We start from the raw sequence: 22118 nt of genomic DNA, 5'->3' as shown, positions 1-22118 counted from the left end.
GGAAGTATGAGATTATGTATTGACTTCCGTGAATTGAACAAAGTCACAAATACACCTGCAACATTTATGAATCTTATGAACAGAGTATTTAAACCTTTCTTGGATCAGTTTGTTGTGGTATTTATTGATGATATTCTGATATACTCAAGAAGTAAAGAAGAACATGAAGAACACTTGAGATAGGTGTTGCACATATTAAAGAGAGAACAACTGTATGCGAAACTTAAGAAATGTGAATTCTGGTTGGAGGAGGTAGCATTTCTTGGGCATGTAATATCTAAGGAAGGGATTTCTGTGGACCCTGAAAAGGTAAAAGCCATTGTTAAATGGGACAGACCGACTACTGTGACGGAGATCCATAGCTTTCTTGGAATGGCTGGCTACTATAGAAAATTTGTGGAAGGATTCTCTCATATTGCTTCACCTCTAACTCGTCTTACTCAGAAGGGAGTTAAATTTATTTGGTCAGATGAATGTGAGAAAATCTTTCAAGAGCTAAAAAGTCGATTAGTGTCTGCTCCAATACTTGCATTACCCAGTGGAGATACAGGCTTTGCTATTTATAGTGATGCATCTAGAAGAGGATTGGGATGTGTACTTATGCAAAATGGAAAAGTCATAGCATATGCTTCAAGGCAGTTAAAGCCTTATGAACAAAACTATCCCACTCATGATCTTAAGTTAGCGGCAGTAGTGTTTGCTCTCAAAATTTGGAGACATTATTTATATGGAGTACATTGTGAAATATACACTGACCACAAGAGTTTGAAATATATATTTACCCAGAAGGAGTTGAATTTACGGCAAAGAAGATGGTTGGAGCTTCTGAAATATTATGATATGACCATCCATTATCACCCTGACAAGGCAAATGTTGTTGCTGATGCCTTGAGCCGTAAGAATTCATGCAATTTAGCTTGCCTAATTACTTCTCAAAGAAAAATATTGGAGGACTTAGATCGTACTGGAATTGAAATTAGAATCCACCAAATTGGAGTCAAATTAGCAAATATGGTAATACAACCCTCTTTGCTAGATGAAATTAAAGCAAACCAACAGAATGATCCTCAACTGTTGAAGATAAAGAAAGATGTGGAAAAAGGCACTCGAGGAGAGTTTAAGATACATAAAGATGGATCATTGAGGTTTGGAACTAGAGTTTGTGTGCCTAACATACCAGAGATAAAGAAAAAGATTCTAAAAGAGGCACATCACTCTCTGTATACTATGCATCCTGGATCAATAAAAATGTATAAAGACCTGAAGGAAATATATTGGTGGAATAATATGAAGAAGGAAATTGCCACCTATGTTGCAGAATGTTTCACTTGCCAACAAGTAAAGGCTGAGCACCAAAGACCAGCTGGATTAGTCCATAACTTGGACATACCAATGTGGAAATGGGAAAAGATCACCATGGATTTCGTCACTAGCCTTCCGAAATCTTTGAGAAAGAATAATGCAATATGGGTGATTGTTGACCGGTTGACAAAGTCAGCACACTTTTTACCTATCAATATGAAATTCTCATTAGAAAAGCTGACTAAAATGTACATTAATGAGATAGTAAGGTTGCATGGTGTACCAATATCAATAGTTTCTGACCGAGATCCTAGATTCACATCAGAATACTGGAAAAGTGTGCACAGAGCTCTGCAGACTAAACTAAATTTTAGCTCAGCTTACCATCCACAGACAGATGGCCAATCAGAACGGACAATTCAAACACTAGAAGATATGTTGAGATGTTGTGTTCTGGAGATGAAAGGATCGTGGGAAGATTATATGCCTTTGGCCGAGTTTGCATATAATAATAGCTATCAAGCTAGCATTCAGATGGCACCATATGAACTTCTTTATGGAAGGAAGTGTAGGTCTCCTATTCATTGGGATGATGTTGGAGAAAGAAAACTTCTTAGACCAGAATTGGTACAACAAGCAATTGATAAAATTCAATTAGTTCGAGAACGTCTTCGCACGGCACAAAGTCGTCAGAAGAGTTATGCTGATCAAAGAAGAAGGGAATTAGAATTTCAAGTAGGCGATCATGTTTTCTTAAAGGTTTCGCCTACCCGAGGAGTGAAAAGATTTGGAATCCAAGGAAAGTTAAGCCCGAGATTCATTGGTCCTTTTGAAATTCTAGAGCGTATTGGTCCAGTGGCATACAGATTAGCATTACCACCAGCCCTATCTGGAGTACATGATGTATTTCATATATCCATGCTTCGAAAGTTCATCCGAGATCCAAATGAGATCGTTGAGTTATCTCCAGTGGAGCTTAAGCCAGATTTGACCTATGAGGAAAAACCAGAACGTATTGTGGATTTTCAAGAACAAGTACTCCGACACCGAATAATCAAATATGTGAAAGTTCAGTGGAAGAATCACTCTGAAAGAGAAGCTACTTGGGAAACTGAAGATTCTATGCGAGAGAGATATTCAGAGCTCTTCGAGATATAGGTATGTTAAGTTTCGAGGACGAAACTTTTTATTAGGAGGGAAGAGTGTAGTAACCCAGATATTTAGTGCCTTAAGAACTTGATTAATGGAGATTTTTTTTAATTACAGATTAGGGAATTAATTAAGGGTATTTTCGGGATTTCACCCTAACCCTTGATTAATTGCCACGTTAATGTTTGTGTGGCTAAATAACATTTGCTAGTTTGGCCGGCACCTCTTTAACGGGAGAATAAAAACAGAGAAAAACAGAGAAAATCAAAGAAAATCACAGAAAAAACAAACAAACAAACAAACACAGTCAACACCTCTCCTCTTTAACAAAACTTCTTGAATCATTAGAAAAGTTGTGAAGGGAGAAAAGGAGATCAAGGCAACAAATCAACATTCCAATCAATTGAGGTATAATCTCCTTTCAAATTTTATAGAAATCTTAGTAAATCGAATCAAATTAGAATGAGTGAAGGAGTTAAATTGTTATGAATGTGAAATAAAGAATCTAGGGTTTGCAAAAGGACTTTTCTTATGTGTTTATGATGCATGAAACAAACTGAAAAAAAGAAAGAAAGAAAGGAAAATAACTAACCCTAGTTCGGTGAGGTTTGACCACCGGCCATCCCTAGTCGCCGGCGATCCCTTGCCGCGGTCGTGGTGTTTTGGCGAGACATGGAAAAGAAAGAAAGAGAGAGAGAGAGAGAGAGAGAGAGAGAGAGGAAGAGAGAGAGAGAGAGAGAGAGAGAGAGAGAGAGAGAGGAGAGGAGAAGGAAACCAGAAAAAAAACGATAAAAAAAGAAGAAGAAGAGAAAGAAACGAAGAAGAAGGGGGAGGAAGATGATCAGGGTTTTTTTTTTATAAAGGGAGGAAATTTGCTTTAAGCCCCCTGAACCATGAAAAAATTTGAAACAGACCTTAATAATGTGAGTTATGTTTGAAAAAGAATTGGAAATCTCTGTTAGGCCCTTGTCATTTACTCTACTTGTAAACAAGTCCAATCTGAAGAATAAAAGTTAATTTTTAGGCTTGATAAATTTCCTATAACCCCCTGCATTATTATAAGTTACTAGAAAGTCCAAAAGCTAGTATATGAGAGTTATAAAATTTTGATAAATTGCTAAAATTAATAATAAGCTCATATGTACTGTAGAATTTAATCATTATTGATTATATTTGAGTTTATTAGACTCTAGATTATGAATTGATTTACCTATAATATATGTTTGTTCTGAATTAATAATTAGTCATATATCTTATATTATAGGTTCTGGTTGATATTCGGGAGAATAATAGTTTGAGAAAGTCGTGACCACTAGAGGTGAGTTCATTTCTCACTAGTATTTTATAATATGAAATGGCATGAGTTTTATATTTGATTTATCTTGTGATAAAAATAAATAAATAAATAATATGTCTTTTCATGTATATAAAGATTTGACCTATTTCTGTTGTGGTCTATCCTATAATACGATGTTAGCCTCGTACAATATATGAAAAGCTAATTTGATCTTTATGTAAAATATGAAGAATAACTTTGGCTCGTGCAATTTTCAAATAATTGTGGACTTTGTTATATCTGAAAGTTTTTGATGAAATATTGGAACATATTTCAACAGTTTAAAGGATTCAAAGATTTTCCGTGGTTTAGTATCTGATAAAGGAAAAGTAAATATCCGTAAACTGTTTTAACAGAAATGAGAAGTTTTACCTTGTCAATTTTATTTGAAATATCTGTAAATTTTGATATGCAAAGTACTTCTCATTTGACATGTGATCTCGATGTTTTCAAACCCTCAAATAGTCCACTATGGATTGGTTCTGCCTGCCATATGGTGAATGCACCTTTATTTGGCCCTTCTGTATTGGCCCTTCTGAGATCTATTCTGGCCCCTCTGTATTTGGCCGATTGCCTATGGCAATGATTGGTGCATTCGGTTCCCGGGAATTATCTGTTATCTGATGCGGTTTACGCATTCCCTTGCTACTGGGCTAAAATTCGTAGCCTTAGTGTGACCTATGGGGTGACTTTTACATTCATGAAATACTCATCGAGAAATAAGATTCTGATAATTGACTGTGAAATTAAGAAAACAACAATTCTCTGATTTTGTAAAATTTAGTAGTTCTTTTCCTTCTTAATTGTTTACCTTAATTCAAAAAGGGTTTGATTCCAAGAAATTTCACAGTTTATTCAGTTGCACATGAGAAAGGAAATATAATTGTTGTATTCTTTCTTAAAAATGACAATATTACGATATTTGGATCGTATTCTGCTATCTGTGAATTTCTCATGCAAAACTTGAAATTTGTTAATTTCTGAGAACTATTCTTATTACTATTTTGTTAGTTATCTAGGAACTCTAGTGGGAAATGTTCTCACTGAGCGCTAGCTCACCCCGTTGTTTTTAAATATTTTTTTCAGATCCGGCGTAGCTTCCTATTAGCCGACTTTTGGTTTGAGCTTTTGGCTGAGAGGCGTGATATGGAGAGCTTCTTCTTTTTGATGTTATCTTCAGCACAATTTGTTTTGTTTTGTAAAAATGTTTATAACGGTGAGCTTGTGGGCTGTAAGTACCGATCATATATATAGTTGCTCTGATTTCTATCATCAGCAGGTTTATGAATATTTAGAAAATAAACTATGTGATATGAATTGCCAGGCTTGACTCGTGCATAAGACTTGTCTCGTGCACGGGTCGCTGCTATCGCGTACCCCGTATTTTATGAATTTCCGCTGCAGATTCGGGACGTGACAAATTGTACTTTGTGCAACTTCTAGATTAAAATAATAATAATAATAATAATAATAATAATAATAATAATAACGTTCATTTTAACTCCATGTAAGTAAACGCATGGCATGAGTAAAACATCATAAAATTCCACATTTTCCATTTAAATAGCTATGTGTAGATCAGTAGGAACGAAATGAATCATCCAATTTTATGATTCATCAGGTACTATGATTAATGATAGGCGAGCATAACTAGAATGATTAATAATAAGAAAGATCGAGAATTTAACACCTATTGACTTACTCAAGAAAAACCATTAAAACTAACAACTAAAATAAAAATAAAATTAAAAATAAAAAAACTCCAACCTGTAGCATGAACAAATGGATAAAAACGACATTTTATCATTAAAACCTACTCCCTATGAATAATACCCAGCTCATCCAATCCCATCTTTAATTACTCACTAATCCCTCCCATTAATCCAAGCCCTTTACCATGTCTCCGCGCGTCATCTCCAACGGCCTCGACGCCCGCCGGCACGGCGCGATAAAGATCAAGCCTAATCTTCGACCGCTTCGACGCTAACGGCGACGGCGATACCTCGCGTCAAGAAATGGCGACCTAGTCGCCGCCGTTACCCCGCCGTCGCTTCAGCCCGCCGTATCAGATCTCCTCCGTCGTCGACGAGGTTTTCCGATCTTACTCCGACTTCATTCCAAACCCTAGCGTCGGCCTCTCTCTCGCCGGCTTGATCCAGACCTACAACGACGGCGCCGGCGACGTTGACCGTGATTTCGCCGCCCTTTTCCCTGACGCTGACCCTAATCCCGACGCCGTCCAAAACCCTAACCCTAATCACGAGGAGGTTGACTACGAGAGTACCTGGACAGTGGTTGAGGAGCTCGAGATTGCGATTAAAGCTCGAATTAGGGCTTCGAGGTTGAATGTCGTCGCAAAAGATCCGATCCCCTTCGGGGGATGGTCGACTGACCTCAGTTCGGAGATCGACAGAGCAAGCGACGAGAATTCGAGCGGAATCAGAGCATTCTCGAAGAAATTGAGAGAAATCCGCCTCAGAATTGACCAGTTGTCGACGACAAGCGAAGCTTTTGCCGGCCACATGGCGATCGGGAGGACGCTCCACGATCGGAAACTGCTCGACGAAGCGATCGGGAGCTTTCGGAGGGCGATCGAGCTCAAACCGACAGATGCTCGAGCCCATTATCAACTGGGTAACAGCCTAATGTCGCTCAAACGATCGTCGGAAGCGAAAGATCGCTACTCCACCGCTCTGACGCTAGCGGAGAGCGATTCGATCGGGTGGGCGAATCTCTTACCTCAAGTTCACGTAAATTTGGGGATCGCGATGGAAAACGAAGGGCTGTTGATCAACGCCAGCGAGCATTATCGCCGACTTCGCCGATGCACATTGTGACCTCGGGTTGGTTCTTCATTCGATCGGAGACTACGAGAGGGCGATGCTGTCTTTTCAGAGGGCGATCGATCTCAAACCCGATCATTTGGACGCGCTTTACAATCTCGGCGGGTTGTTTTAAGGATGTCGGCAGGTACCGGAGAGCGAGTGAGATGTACACCAGAGTCTTAGAGATTCGACCGGATCACTGGCGGGCCCAGCTGAATCGGGTCGTTTGTTTACTGGGCTCGGGCAAGGATCAAGAAGCGATGAAATCACTGAGCGAAGCTTTTAAGATGACGAATCGGATAGAAGTGTATGATGCTCTGAGACACTTGAAGATGTTGAAGAGGAGACGCGAAGAGGGTGGTAGCGTAAATTGGATAGTCGAGGATGCCTCTAAGTTCAAATTGGTCGATGAGAAGACCGGCGAGAGAAAATTGTTGATCGATGCACTTCGGATTCGAGAGATTCAGAAGGCGACGAAGCTAGGGGGATGCAATGTCGAGGTTATAAAGAAGGAGAAGGAAGGAATCGAAGTGAGGACAAGTGAAAGATCGATAAGGAAATCCGAACTCGAGTTTGTTCTTCGCAGGCTCTTGCATTTTCTACCGCCCGAGACGTTCCAGTGTGCGGTGAGAGCAATCGACGAGAAATTTTGGGCGGTATTGGACGTTACGGGTTCTGGAAATATCGACTATAAGATGTTCTTTGCTATTATATCACCTATATGCTATGGTTCACCGGAGAAACGCAAGCGTGCAGCCTTTGATGCTCTTTTATGCCGAGCATCAAACGACGGCGTTAAAGTTCATGTTTATTTGAGATATCTAAGGGTCGTCTATCTTCCATCTCTAGGTTTTACTGAGTTGATTGGAATCAACGGAGGCGGAGAAGATGTGAATATTCCATTTCGTGAGTTCATCGATTGGTTCGATGACCCAGATCAAGGTTTTGGGGTGATGAGCTCCCTGGTTAAGTTGGAGGCCGGTGATAGAGCTCGAAGGGGCAAATATTCTTGTGGAGTTTGTAAGTATAGAGTTGGTGGATTGATGTTGAAAGAGATCAGTTCACATTTCTGTCTGTGTGCTAGTTGCTATAGCGAGTGCAGGGTGCCGTTTGCTTTTCAGAAAGAAGAATACAAGTTCAAAGAGTACATTGTAGAGTAGTTTGTTTCTTATGTAGATGGCAATTTTCCGGTCAATTTTGGCAATTTGTCGACCATAAAAATGAATTTAGAGGATTTATCGATCGGTAATCATTATATTCATTTAGCTTCTTTTTTTTTTCCGGCGATCAAATTGTTGACCATAAAAATGGATCTTGTTTCTGCAAGCAAAAACCTTTTGAAGCGGATATTTTGTTCCGTGATTGGTTGTTGTTCTAACCCGCCTTGTTCACATCTCTTGCCATCGACATGAAATTTCGTCAGGGAGGCTCGGGGCTTATCAAAGATGAGAATTTAGATTTTTTTGAAAATAATGTTTATATATGTAGTTAGATTTGCTTATTGACTGACGCGCTGGTGACGCAATTCTGGCGTGCAAGAGGAGACAAGAGTCCTCGCATGAGGAGCACGCATAGGAGTTGGTCAAGCTGCCAAAGGGCAAGAGGGCACCAAATCAAATACTTTCCAACAGTATTGATGAACGAAGCTGTACAAAATAGAACAGCGGTTCTATCAAACACACGGAGATGTTCTTTAAAGCAGTGGACAATGGAGCAATGGAGCAAGCGCATATTAATCACATACTATCAAAGTAATACACATCCGGACCGTACATATTACATTTACCAGCAAGAAGGTCAAATACCATCCTATTCATCAGTTACCGTCACTATCCCCACACGACACTATGGATTTCACACATCCTTATTTTTTTTCCAGATACCATATAAAAAGTTTGCACGCTGAAAATACACCGGATAGTTTCACATAAGACCCATGGTTGTAATCTTTGCCGCTTTTTGCCCTCCGTGAAGGTGGAGAACCTTATCTGGCAGCACCTGAAGGACACCTGGTTGCTCTGTAATATAGGAGACGAGAAAAAAACTTTAGCATATAGTACATCTTTGTTCAGTCAAAAATCTACTGAATGGAATTTTGTCAATGATCAATGGGCCAAATAAGAAACTACGATCAAGCACAAAAGCAATGACGGCACCAGTTCTTTGTCAGCGATAGTTCATTTTTCTTAGCTAACAGGTTCACGGCAGAATATCCAAAGCCACATTACAAATTTATGAAAAGAACATATCTAAACAGGATAATGCCAATTACATATAATTAATGATAACAGATATTGAAGAATTAGAGACCAAGTACTTATCCAGAAGATCAGAGCTGAACTCATGAAAGGAACATATCTCATACAATTGAATATAGTTAACAATAGCAAATATGAAGAATTAGGGACATGTGAGTAATTATCCAGAAGTCGAGAAAGATGAGAGCTGATCTTATGAAGGGAACACATTTAGGCGTGGTAAATGATCGAATCGAATCGAATACTAAGGTGTTCATATTTGTATTTGTTTAAAATTATCGAATTCGAATGCGGACTCTAATATTCATATATCTAGTTTTTCGAATTCGAACTCGAATACTTGGTATTTGATAAATATTCATGAATATTCACGAATACTTATCGAATATCAAAGTATATTTATTTTGCTAAAGAGTTTGATTTTCAAATAGTATTAAAATTCATAAATAAAAATTATTTCTTTATAATATATGATGTATATATATTTAAATCAAAATTTTAATTAGAAAACAGATTTAAGATTATTTAAGTCTTAAAATCTATATAAAAAACTTAAGTAGAAATGATAAGTGGGTTAAAAATATGACATCATATGTGCAATAATACAAATAATAAGCCGTGATCAAATTTTAAACGAATATTTAATAGACAAACGAATCGAATATACATCTGGTTAAATTCTATTCGTTAATAAACTCGAATACTAAAAAATATTTGTTTAGTGATAAATGAACTATCGAATAGAATATGACCGAATAGTTATTCGAACAATTATCGAACCATTTATTAATTATTTGGTTCATTTCCACCCCTAAACACATTATACAGGACATTGACAATTAAATATAACTAACAGTAGCAACATTGAAGAATATCAATTACTTAATTACTTATCCAGAGGTTAAGAAAGATTGGAGCTGGTCTCTATTTATGATGCAACTTATATAAACCAGATACTTTTCCGAACAGACATAAGAAATGGAAGTTCATTCGATGAAACGCCTAACATATAAGGTATAGAAAAAGAAGAACAAAAAACCAATTTTAAGGAGTGTCGTCAGTAACATGTGGATTTAATTAGCAATCTGTTGGTAGGTGTATCATCACAGGTCGGTCACTCCAAATCTCATCTTAGCGTAAATAACATGGGTCAATTACAGACTGGTTTGGTTAGACGTATGCTGGTGCATGTGTCACTTCTCCTTTCTGTTCAAATTAAATTTACATCTTCATTTGTCAATGAAGAACTCAATCTCAAGTCTCTTCCTTATCTCTCATCCACTATAAGAAAGTCTTCTTCACCATCACATGCCAATTCTTTTTCAGAATGACATGTATTGAGAACAACATACAATGATAAGAGCATCAACAGATAATACATTTGAAGAAAGTGTAAAACATTATGCACACGAGGCGAAGTAACCAGTTAAGTAGACAAATTTCAAGGCTCATGAAGCAAAATTTACCAATCAAATAAATAATAATATCATTGTAGCACTGATACCAATATTAGATAATGTAAGAGGCTTAAGCTGTAGCCAATGAGGTAATATTAGAATACCAAGCATAGCACCTAATCACCACCCTGCACAGCGACTTAATGAGGTGTTACACCTTAATCAACGTAGTACATCTTTATAAAAACTGCAGCAATGTAGTGACCGTTATAAATGACTGGACATCTTGATCTGTTATGTCACTATATTAGTAAAAATTACATTTGTTGTTTAAAGATATTTAGCTTCACTGAAAAACAATTGCACTGTCCTGCTTTGACATCGTCAAGGTGCTGGGACATGGCAATTATCTAAAATCCAGTCACAACTATATATGTATATTTCATCCATGTACTGACATGGACGCAAGGTGTTGGACATGGAAATTATCCAAAATCTAGTTACGACTATATACCTATATTTCATCCATGTACGTACATACATACAATATGCATACCTAAAAACATATATATTATTGATCATATATCAAAGAATCTAGTTTTAGTAAAAGGAATTGCAAAATACTTTTTTCAAAAAGAAAAAGGAAAAATCCATCTACTAAGTTTTATACGAACTAATGGTTCTCAACTTTACAACTATTGGAAATAATAAACACACATCCAGGTCTTGAATACCGATCTTTATCAGGTTTTGATCTATGATTGGGCTGGTTCCCAAGAGAACTGTATAAAAAACTATAGTGAATGATGTACTGAACCTTATAGAATCTGGCGTACTGTCATTCCCATGTGCATCCCCAAATTTGCCAAATTCAAGTTATGGAAACTTACAGAAGGGAGATATGCATACTCCTCTGACCTGATACTAGTGAAGAGCATCATGCTTATCCTTGCAGAATAATTCTCATTTCATAAGAAAAACTCCGTCTAGCATAATTTCGAATAACTTAGCAATTTGCAAATTTACAAGTGCCCGAAAAGAATTAACAGTTAACAAATTCCAGGTGTTTTTCAAACATGGGAACTTTTTGCAGGAACTATTGTGTAGTCACTGTATGTGTAACTAAATTATAGTCTTTCGATATATTATGTTTTACATAGCATCCATATTTTATTTAAAACATATTTAGCTAAAGCTCGGGCAGGCCCAACCGCTAAGCAGTGTCTGGTCACAGCTCAATGCCCCCTCCACGTTCCCCTCCGAATTAATAGAAAATCAAATAACAATTTAATATAATATCGGGTTTGAATTCACAAATTGGTATTTGGGTTGGTCCCCAAGTGACTTATGAAAAAATATAGTCATAGTGATTCATGAACTGGGCCTGTTAGAATGCGACCTACTGCATTCCTAGGAGCATAATATCCAAATTAGTCAAAACAGAACATAGGAAAGGGACATATGCATAATGTTCTAGCCTGGAGTAGTAAATGATTTTATGACTATCCTGCGCCGGAAGACTACTGGCAGTCTTTGACAAGTTTCGTTGTTCTTTAGGAACAGTTTATGGAGCGTAGTGTACCTTAAAGAAGGGGAGCCTATGGCCTAAGAAGAATCACTTTCAGATGAGTGATAATCACCCTCCAACTTAGGGTTTGAAAGATTATAATACACCTTAAAATCAATTAAGATCTGCTATATTTTCTAACATTTTTATGGCTAAATGGATGTGAACGAAGATTGAGACTTCACATAAAGAAATTCTATTAAACATATTGAGAAACATTATGTATAGGCACCGTCTTGAATGGATGACATAATATGTAAATGATTTAAGATGCTTATGGATATGTGTCTATGCTTGGTGAAAAATTCTTGTAATTAAGTTGAGAACACAAGTGCAGTGTTCTCTTGACTAGATGAAAATGAAATGTAAATGAGGGAGAATGTTTATGAGTATATGTACTTAACTATTTCTCCAACAGTCTTGTTTCAAGATATTCAAGAACTTATATGAGACTATTCTCATCCTTCATTCTAATAGTATGACTTGATATTATGATTAGTAAGTTGTTACATATTATTGAACAGTATTAGTCCCTCAAATCTACACTATTTCCAAATTAGTCCCCCAAATCATGGACATTCCTATTAGGTCCCCCAAATCATCACATTGCTTACAATGAAGTCCCCCTAACGAAGTAAGCAGTTATTTAGATAATTTGGGTTAAGCCTTGATCCCCATGGTCAATTACAACAATGCACTTAGGTTAAACTTCCCCCTCCAAAACCCCTAATCCTCCCTCCCCTTGCCCTCCTTTATCACAATAGATGACAGGACAAAAATTTCTTCTGATGTCATTTCATTCAAATTGCATTGATAATGCTATATTGCCATTGATATTTTCTCAAATTACAACTAAAATGCATTAAAAACCTAAAATGAATAGACATTCCTAACAAATTCAAGGGTATAATGGGGAAGTCATCACTCAAAGTCAGATTTTAAGGAATAATCTTTTAGATCTAATTGTTGTTAACTAGGGGGTCCTAAGTGTAAGCAATGTCATGATTTGAGGGACCTAATAGAAATTTCCATGATTCGGGGACTAACTTGAAAATATTGAAGATTTGAAGGACTAATATTGAAACAACCCATTATTGAAAATGCTCCAACATACACATGTAGTGTAGGATAACGCATAGTACATAAGATTTGCACTATTGTAGGCTACTTTGATAATATATTAAGCGTTAGAACTCACTCATCCTTTGATACAATATTTCTAATTTGTAATCCAACGATCCCTTCATAAACAGTGAAGAGAATGAATTTCAGCGGTAACAATAGCTTCAAGAAGAGATATCCCCTTCCGATTTAAAGAATAAAAAAACCAAATACAGAATAAACAAAGCCAACACTCTACAAACAAATACCTAAAGAAATCAAACACACCATTTAATTCCTTAATTAACATATTAAAGCAACAGAAAACTTACTTGAGAGATCTTCAACTTGCTTGGGAGTAAGTCTCGCAGAGAATCCACTTGCCGCATGCGTGTAATGATAAACCACGGCCTCCTTCGCCGCTTCCTCACTTCAAACATAAAAACAATAAAAAAAAATTCAAGGTACTGCAACCCTAACCCCCCAAAAATTAAGAGAAACCAAGAGATCGAATCGATCGAATCACCTGCCGACGATCGGAGCTAGGGTTCGGATGTGAAACGCCTCGGGATCCTCGCTTTCAGGGCGATCCACGTAGACGATGTGCACGGAGGCCGACTCGCCGTCTCCGGCGGTGGATTTTCCCGCGCCTTCAGCCATTAGAGAGGACGGCGAGGATTTCGACGAGATCGCGAGTGTCGAAAATATCTGCAGTAAAGCGAAAAAGATGGGAATTTTGGATGGAGATTTCATTGTTTTCGGTTTTGACGTTGATGGGCTTTATTTAAAGAGAGCGAGGGTGGAAGCCTTCGTGGTTAAGAGATGGACAATTATTTTGGCGAGGGATTCGATGACAAGTCGGCATCCGCGGGAAACGGGTTAGATCGGGTTACACGTGACCCGACCCGTGTAAGCTTCTACCGAACCGGATTATGATAACTGCGCTTTAAGGGCTAAATTACCGTATTGGCATTAAAAGTGACACCCAATAATCGGATTGGTATTAGAAGTATCTCCCGCGTTACTAGGGTATTAAAAGCATCACGGCAAGAAAGATATTCATTTTGCAGTTAGATATCTTGACCCCAAGATATGTTTGTTTTGTAATAACAAATATTATATGTTGTGTGTATTATGTGTTAACGTATGTTTTGCAGTATCAGAGCAAATTCAACAATGATATTCAAAGAGATACTCAAGACATAAGATGAGTTCAAGGTAACAACACAATCAAAGAAGAAGATGTGCTTAGTAAATTTGTATTTTTATATTTTCTTTGCTTAGAATTTATGTACAAGTCTTGATCACTCACACACATACACACACATAATATTAGAACACACTAACACATGCTTAGTGTGTGGTTAACTATAGAAATCACTTATGTTAACCATTAGAGTTTATAGTTAAAGAATAAGTCTTAAAATACATCATATATCTCATTTATACCCTTTAGTAGTCAACCAATAAAAATAGTAGTCGACTACTAAAGCCTTGGTCAAAATATCAGTTTTTGTAAAACTACAGTGTAGTCGACTAATACGCATTGTAGTCGACTATTAAAGACTTAGATAGAATTCTAGTTTCTGTAAAATTATAGTGTAGTCGACTACTAGGCTTTATAGTCGACTACTAAGAGTCAGTTCAGAATTCCAGACTTTCTGTCTTTACAGTATAGTCGACTAATGACAAAAGTAGTCGACTACTAAGCATTTTTCTGACTTCACAGAGTCTGTTTAGACTCAGTGTACTCGACTACTAAGCCTTGTAGTTATTTTTATCCGTTTATTGGGTTTAAAATTCAAGTTTTTCAAAAGCTGAAAACTTCAACCAATATTAGTACTTATAAGATTCGAATTTTGTGAAAATTAATTCTCTCTTGATAAAAATTCTCATCCAAATGGTCAAGAGTTGAAATTCTGATATTGATTTTTGTTCCCATCATTCATATAAGTTGATTAGGCAAATTTCAGAGAGTTTAAAAGGTTCCTAAGCCACTGTTGCACTTCACTATCGTATCAAGGCTTATAGGAATTTTGTACTTTGATTCAAAGAAGGTTTCTCTCGGGTTTGAGAGAGTTGATCTCTTAGTGAGATTGTTGCAATTTGCATGGTCTTGCAAATTGGTCAGGTTTGATTTTGATTTTGTACTTGGTTTAAAATCATAGTGAAAATATCAAGCGGGATTTGCTTGGAGACTGGATGTACACCGGGGAGGTGGAACCAGTATATATCCTTGTGTTTGTGATGTTCATTTTCTGAGATTGTTGTTCATTGTTATTGCAATTTATAATCTACTTTGCAAACTTATTAAATAACTCTAATAAATGCTCTCTAGTGTTCAGCATATGCTTGTAGATTCTACTCTTTTAAGTCAGATCCTACAAGACTAAGGCTCCACCCATGACCAACTCGCTAAAGGAGCGTCTTTCCCTTGGATTAGACTATTCAGGCAGTCCCTTCTCTGAAGAAGAATGCCTTAATCCAACTGAACTCATTAACCCAGTTAAAGGCTCTACACTCGTGCCTAAACAAAAAGGTATATCAGATCACAAGAGGCCCATTGCGATGGCTAACTTGATCAATACAGATAGTGACGTTGCTGCAAAAGCCTTAAAACAGGCGAGAAAGAATGCTACTCGATGAAGAAGAAGATCCATACGACGAGCACAGCTCCGAGAAAGCCGATCAATCAACCAACGTGAGCTTCGCGTTTGTGGTCTTCAACGCGATCCTGAGCTCCGCGTTTCTACTTTGGAATGCGAGCCTCGTGTTTACGTGCCCAAGAACAAGCCTCGCAAAAGCCAGGATGAACGCGACCTTCAATGACGCGTTTCACAGCCAAAATGCGAATCTTAGGACCGCGTTGCTCAACCAAAACGCAACCCTCGCGCTCCAAATGCCAAATGTGATCCTCACATTTCTTCTCCTTAACGCGGCCCTTGCATTTTAGTGTCTAAACATGGCCCTCATGTTTCTAATACAAAAGTTCAAAAGAACCAACATGGATTTACGATCTATGTTCACCAGGAGTCAGTCCCGTCCAATCATAGGCAAGGGGTTCCAAATCAAAACTCGCATTCAGTGAGTAACTCCACTCGAGTCCCTGCGAAGGATTTGAGAGAGTTCATATCGAGAGAAAGACCGGTGCAACAAGTCACTCCCATCTGACAATATGAGAGACTTATTTCTGTAGCCCTCTCGGGATGTCAATGTTGTGCTTCTACACCAAGACAATCGATATTCAACCGATTGATGAACGTTGTCCTGCCCAATAAGCGGCGGCGTTTCCGTAAAAAAGAACTCCGGAAGATGAATATTCTGGAGTTACTATCAATATGATCGGCAGATGGAAATCATGAATCTCAGGCTCTGACGAATCAGAAACAAACCGACCTCCTTGCTTCAAAGAGATCTTGAGCGGGTTTGAAGGAATCTATCAACACACTCAGACTAAGAAAGGGGTCATACCCCCCATCGACTATCAAAAGTTGGCTAAATGAATTGAGTACGACGATGAACATTTAGCTATCGCAGAATCACAATCCTCTAGCTCTTTTGAAGAACATGAGAGCTCCGCCTATATGGCGGGAAATTGTAAAGATCTGGCAAAGAGACTTGATGAGCAACAAGCCATGCTCGGATCACAGCAAGAGACTATCAATGAACTTTGAATCTTGATGGCCCAAATTGTTGCGGACGAGGCTAAATCCCATAGAGCAAACTCACCACCTCGACAGGAATCTTCCCGAAGAGAAGGATCATCTTCATCGAGGGGGAAGGAAAAGGTGATTGAGACGTCTGATCAAGAAGCTTACCGCATAGAATTTTTCTCTGAAGAAGAGAAAGAGGCCAAGGATGAGCAAAATCCTCAATCAGCTGAGATGAAAGAATTGGAAGCCTGTATCAATGTCATTGCCAATAGAAGCGAGCTCCAAGATGAGAGAGTTGTTAGGCCCTATCTAGCCGATTGGGAGACAGTCCATTATCCTCTGAAATTCAAAGTCCTGACTCTGCAATCTTTCGACGGTACGGGATCACCGAATCGATATATCTATTACTTTAAGTCACAAACTAGAAATGTAATAGAAAATGACGTTGTACTAACTCGGTTGTTCATTGGCACCCTAAAAGGGGTCGCCTTTGAATAGTTCATGAAACTGCCTGCATGATTTATCCATAAGTGGGCAGATCTAGAGAGACTCTTCCTGTCAAGATTCTTTGAAGATGATACGGAAGTCTTTGTCCCTTATCTTCTCTCCACTAAGCAGAAGAAAGGAGAACCAATCAAAGTCTTCGTCGAAAGATTTCGAAGCATGGCTCTACGATGTCCAGCAGGTAAAACACAGTCTACTCTTATGGAAACCTATAGACACAACCTGCAGACCAACCTCCTAGCCTAAATGGGAGTGACAGTTGTTGTTCCTAGAAACAATTAGTCTCCCAAGGTGAACAGGCCTAAGAAATTTTCACCAGGATCAGAGCTAAAGAGCAAGGCAACCAAAAGCAACAGGTGCAATGTGGCCAAGCCAATGCTTCCCGAGCGAAGGGGAAAGACACCATAGCTACGGAGGCTAATACTCGAGCGCCACTTGCTAAACAGGGCAAGTCATCGGGTCAATCAAGAGTGCCCAAGCAATACCCCTTCAAAGAGGATCATGTGATCACCCTCTTTAAGCTACTTCAGAAGAACAACAAGGCGAAGCTTCCTGAAGTTAAGAACCCCGAAGAGACAGGAAAAGTAGATGACCCTAACTACTGCCTCTACTACAAAACGTTGGGGCATCCAACCAAGAGATGATATATCTTTAAGGATATCCTACATGCTTTGATTGATGCCGAAGTGCTTAAATTAAAGCTAGAATAGAAGACAATATCCACCAACATGATATTGGTCCAATTCAGAGATTTCCCACCTGTTACAACTCCCAATGGTGTCGTCCCTATCCCTAAGGGAAAACTACACATAAAAAACACTGGCCTGCATGGACAGAAAGACAAAGGATTGGTACCCTTGGCTACTCCAAAAGTAGAAATAATGTGGGTCCATTCCGATTTGATTAGTGACCAGCATTGGACAAGTGTGTCGGGGAAGAAGAAGAAAAATAAGGCTAAGTCTTCAAATGTGATTAGCCATTCTCTGAATGAAGATGACACTCATCTCGTCCCTCTTACCGACTCGGAGGAAGAGAAGAATGCTCTTGTAGCCGAGCAAGAAGCTAACCCTGGCACCAGGTCAAGAAAGACGTAATTGAAAAAGTACAATCAGGCTACCTAAGAAACATATAAGCCGGCTGAAGAAATTAGGGTTGCTCTTCCTAAGAAGTCAGCCGATAAAGGGAAGCATAAGGAGATCCGCTATAACAAGAATCTCCTCTAACAAGAAGTTGAAGGGTCTAATGCTCCCTTTTGTTTCAATGTCCTGGCACAATTAGCCAATATCCCCACTAGGATTACCCTTTATGAGTTCCTGAGGTTGTCCAAATCCACAAGAAGAGCTCTGATTGAAGCTTTAACGGATACAGAGAGCTTTATCACACAAGTTCTTATAGTCCCAGCAGCTACAGAGGGATCTTCTTGTGCACAATGCTTACAAGCTGCACAAAGTCTGCTTTGCATATCATTTACACAAGAAGATATGCAAATCAAGCATAAGAATGATAGACCTCTGTATTATACTGGGTATATCGAGTCTTCTGAGATCAGTCGTGTCTAAGTAGACCTAGGCTACGCGCTCAGCATTAGCATACAGGGTTATGCAATTCTTAGGGAATCCCCTACATCGGCTGAACTCCACTCAAACTACTATCTTCGGTTTCAATGCCAACAGCACGCGACCCTTGGGAAAGATCAAACTCAAGTGCCAGATTGGAGATCTTAAGTCAAAAGTGACCTGCTATATTATAGATGCGTACACATCCTACAATCTGTTATTAGGACGACATTGGATTCACGCGAATAGCATTGTCTCGTTTACCCTTCATCAAGAAATGAAATATGTCAATGATGAAGGAAAGGTTAAAACTTTGGTAGCCAAGAGAAAACCATTCAGAGGTGTGGAAAACTATCACTGACTCAGTTTTCTATCCGGACTCCCAAGAACTAGAACAGTCGAAGGAAGATCCTGATAACAGTAACGAAGCAGACACCGAGCCTGGGCCCGAGGAAGAGTGTTTATGGGAGTTAGATCTGAATGTAATGAGCCAGAAAGAGCTCCATAATAATAATCTATTCAGTGAGGGTGGGTGGTACATTAATAAAAATTTTAATTTGGCTTACTTGTTTGATGTATCCTCTAAATGTGAGAAGACATGGACTGATACAGATGCAGGTACAGATCCATGGCATACATTGTATGCTGAGGCATCACTTAATATGCCAATCAAATCTTCCTTCGCAACATTTGAGGTGATAAAAGACGTACAGAAAGCCTTCTTCATGGTTGTACCGGTGATACTTTGATCCGTGGACCATCGATTCAACGATCTGGGTTGATCGTGAAGAAGGCTTTGTGTTAATGTTTCATTTTAGAAATAAGAACAGAAGTAGATATCTCAGCGAGGTAAGATAAACACTCTTCCCGATATCAAATTGATGTTTGAGATCAGGGGAACGCCAAAGGCCATTGAGATCTGTCAAAAGATGACGAAGAACTCTCTCTCTTTATGATCAAAGCGCCAAAATCACCGTCTCTCTCTCTAAAATTCGTGGGTACTTGCTCTCAGATCTGCCCGAAAACCTCAATACTCGTTAATATTTTTTGTCCCCTTGCATATAGGTGCCAAGGGGTATTTATAGTCCTTGGAAATTGTTATTGAAGAAAAGAATTTGAAACCAGTTGTGATTTGGATGGATTTTTAGTTTATAATGGCCTCTCCGTGTTTATGAATGTTCCCAAGCAGTTATGGAGCCACGTGGATTACACAAAATTCAAGAAAGCCATCGAAAAATGCGTCAAGGGGTCTCACTATTTACAAGACACCTCAACCTATCTCGGAATCTGAGGCACCATTTGGTGTCTCGGAATTCGAGACAGCTATTGTTGTCTCACTGATTGTGAGACAACTTTGAGTATTGTTGTTTCGTCGTTTCGTGCGCTTCTTCACTTCTCCTTAGCATCGGATGATCTTTCCTGACTTAGATGATGACGTTCTTCATATTCTCTTCGTGTTGAGCTATGTTTAGGACTTATAAGAAATTTTTGATGCCTACACTTGAATTTGATGTTCTTTTTGATTGAGTAATCACGAATAACATCAACCAATTGGTCCTTAGCCTAGAATAAATCACCAACTTTGAAAGTGACTTCATCATCTCTTTTATGAGTTGAACTTTGGCCAATGCACATATCTTGTACTGTGGAAGAACGAATCCACTCATCATCTTCAAACTTGTCGGGGGTGGTTCTTCGTACTCAACATATTCATTATTAACATAAGCCTTATCAGGCTAATCCGGATTCTCTTTAACATCTTCAGTCACAAATTGCATGCTATCAATTGGTGCACTATCTTCCTCTTCACCTTCAGAGTCATTGCTTCTTTCATCTTCTTCAATTGTTGACCTTCTTAACGGTCTCATATTTTCATAAGGGACTTTATTGTTCATGACATTTGACGTTCCCTCGAATGAAGGTGCACTTGAATATTAAAATTGAGTCCGCTTCATTTCACTCAAAGAAGAAAGAAACCCATCAGACTCGACTCCTAAATCTAACATGTGTGAGAACTCTCCTGGAGGTTTGAATATTTGGCACGAACTATATGACAACTTTTCAATAAACAATTTTACTGTTGGTTGCTACTTGCTCAAATTAAACATAATACTCATATGATGATCGTTTGAGATCTTAAATGCGGACGTTCTATAAAAAGTTATGGGCTAATTGCATATTATTTTTAGTCGGTATTCTCGTGGGTCAATTTTCGTAACTCGGTGTAATTCTTTAACCAAGTCATAATAACTATATGATTTCGAGATTATTAACGGCCTCATTACCCCTCTAACGTACATTGGCATATTATTCATTCCATAATTGAATTTCCCACCATAAGTGCAAGCAATAAAAATCTTATTGTTCAACTTATGCAAAAGAAGATTATATCATTTAAATGTAAAAAATTTAAAATAATATTATCAGGGCATCGAATAAGAGAGGAAAATCCAAGATGCAAATAATCTCATATAATTTTGACCAAAAGCCCTAAAACCCAAATTGAAAATTTTAAACCCTAGAATTGAGCATTCTATGCCCTAGAAGTTTAATTTCACTTACAACAATCAACACACAAAGCATTCGAACTACCACAAATAGAGTGGTTGGTAATAAATTTCAAACCCTAAAAATTCATTTTTGAGAGAAACCCTAGATTTTTACATGTTAAAAGAGAAGAGATGGAAGGAAAATTACCCTAGAGATATTAAGCAAACTTTAACGATGAATTTCAGCCATAAAATGGGGTTGGGGGAGATGGGTTGGTGGCTAAACAAGAGAGAGACCGGAGCTGGGGAAGAAAAAGATCGATTTTTTTGGGGTGAAGTTTCGATCAGTATATATAGGTGGGACCTAACACAAGTAGTCGGGGTTGGCAACCCCGACTATTGTGTCACTTAGCCACTTCCCCAATTTCAGGTTGGGTCACACTCTGCCAAATGGTCGGGGTTGAGAACCCCAACCATTTCAAATTAGGTGTTTTGAAATAGTCAGGGTTCCCAACCCGGACCATTTTTGCACACGCTAAATTAGTCAGGGTTTCGAACCTCGACTTGTTTAACTATCAAATTACAATAATGTAGCAGGGTAGCTCCTAATTAGCCGGGGTTGGCAACCCTAACTAATTAGGATCGTGATTTTCTTTAAATCGACCCACTTTTTGGCCACGAGGCTGACGTGACGAGAAAATGAGTCGATTTTTAGGAATAAATTGGTAATGAGTTCATTTTAAAAATTTCTTCAATTAGATTAGATATGGGACACTAGGAGCTATAATTATAGAAATCATTTTTTTTTTTGGAATAGTGAAGGTGTTGGCTCATAAAAGTTGTTATTTATTTAAGGACAAAAATTTAAAAGCAACTATTTCACAATTTTAACAAGCAAAACCGACCTTCTCTAACAAAAAATATATAGCAAAATCGACCCCCTAATTCTCTCCCACCCCAACTCCTCCCTCCCCCTCTCTA

The 22118-nt window shown here is 38.3% G+C and overlaps 2 protein-coding genes across 2 annotated transcripts; one reads left to right on the top strand and one right to left on the bottom strand.

The window, feature by feature from the left end:
• On the top strand, window positions 6900–7772 carry LOC109838856 (uncharacterized TPR repeat-containing protein At1g05150-like). Its single transcript, XM_020407286.1, has one exon. The coding sequence runs from the start codon at window positions 6900–6902 to the stop codon at window positions 7770–7772; it is 873 nt and encodes a 290-aa protein (XP_020262875.1).
• Window positions 8322–13724, bottom strand: LOC109837650 (subtilisin-like protease SBT3.17). Its single transcript, XM_020405975.1, has 3 exons — window positions 13462–13724; window positions 13268–13365; window positions 8322–8630 (listed from the first exon to the last, which is right to left on the bottom strand). The coding sequence occupies exons 1-3, from the start codon at window positions 13686–13688 to the stop codon at window positions 8536–8538; spliced, it is 420 nt and encodes a 139-aa protein (XP_020261564.1). The 5' UTR covers window positions 13689–13724; the 3' UTR covers window positions 8322–8535.

The sequence above is a fragment of the Asparagus officinalis genome, chromosome 4, assembly GCF_001876935.1.
Source record: "Asparagus officinalis chromosome 4, Aspof.V1, whole genome shotgun sequence".
NCBI classification, from domain to species: domain Eukaryota; kingdom Viridiplantae; phylum Streptophyta; class Magnoliopsida; order Asparagales; family Asparagaceae; genus Asparagus; species Asparagus officinalis.
The sequence above is the reverse complement of the archived record's forward strand: the minus strand, read 5'-3'. Positions and strand labels throughout refer to the sequence as shown.

What these genes read in the sequence shown, in the direction of transcription:
- LOC109837650 (XM_020405975.1), bottom strand. Translation starts at nt 13,688, where the DNA reads ATGAAATCTCCATCCAAAATTCCCATCTTTTTCGCTTTACTGCAGATA. An exon ending in CTAGCTCCGATCGTCGGCAG is followed by an intron (nt 13,366 to 13,461) that starts GTGATTCGATCG and finishes TTATGTTTGAAG; the next exon opens with TGAGGAAGCGGCGAAGGAGG. An exon ending in GCAAGTTGAAGATCTCTCAA is followed by an intron (nt 8,631 to 13,267) that starts GTAAGTTTTCTG and finishes CCTATATTACAG; the next exon opens with AGCAACCAGGTGTCCTTCAG.
- LOC109838856 (XM_020407286.1), top strand. Translation starts at nt 6,900, where the DNA reads ATGACGAATCGGATAGAAGTGTATGATGCTCTGAGACACTTGAAGATG.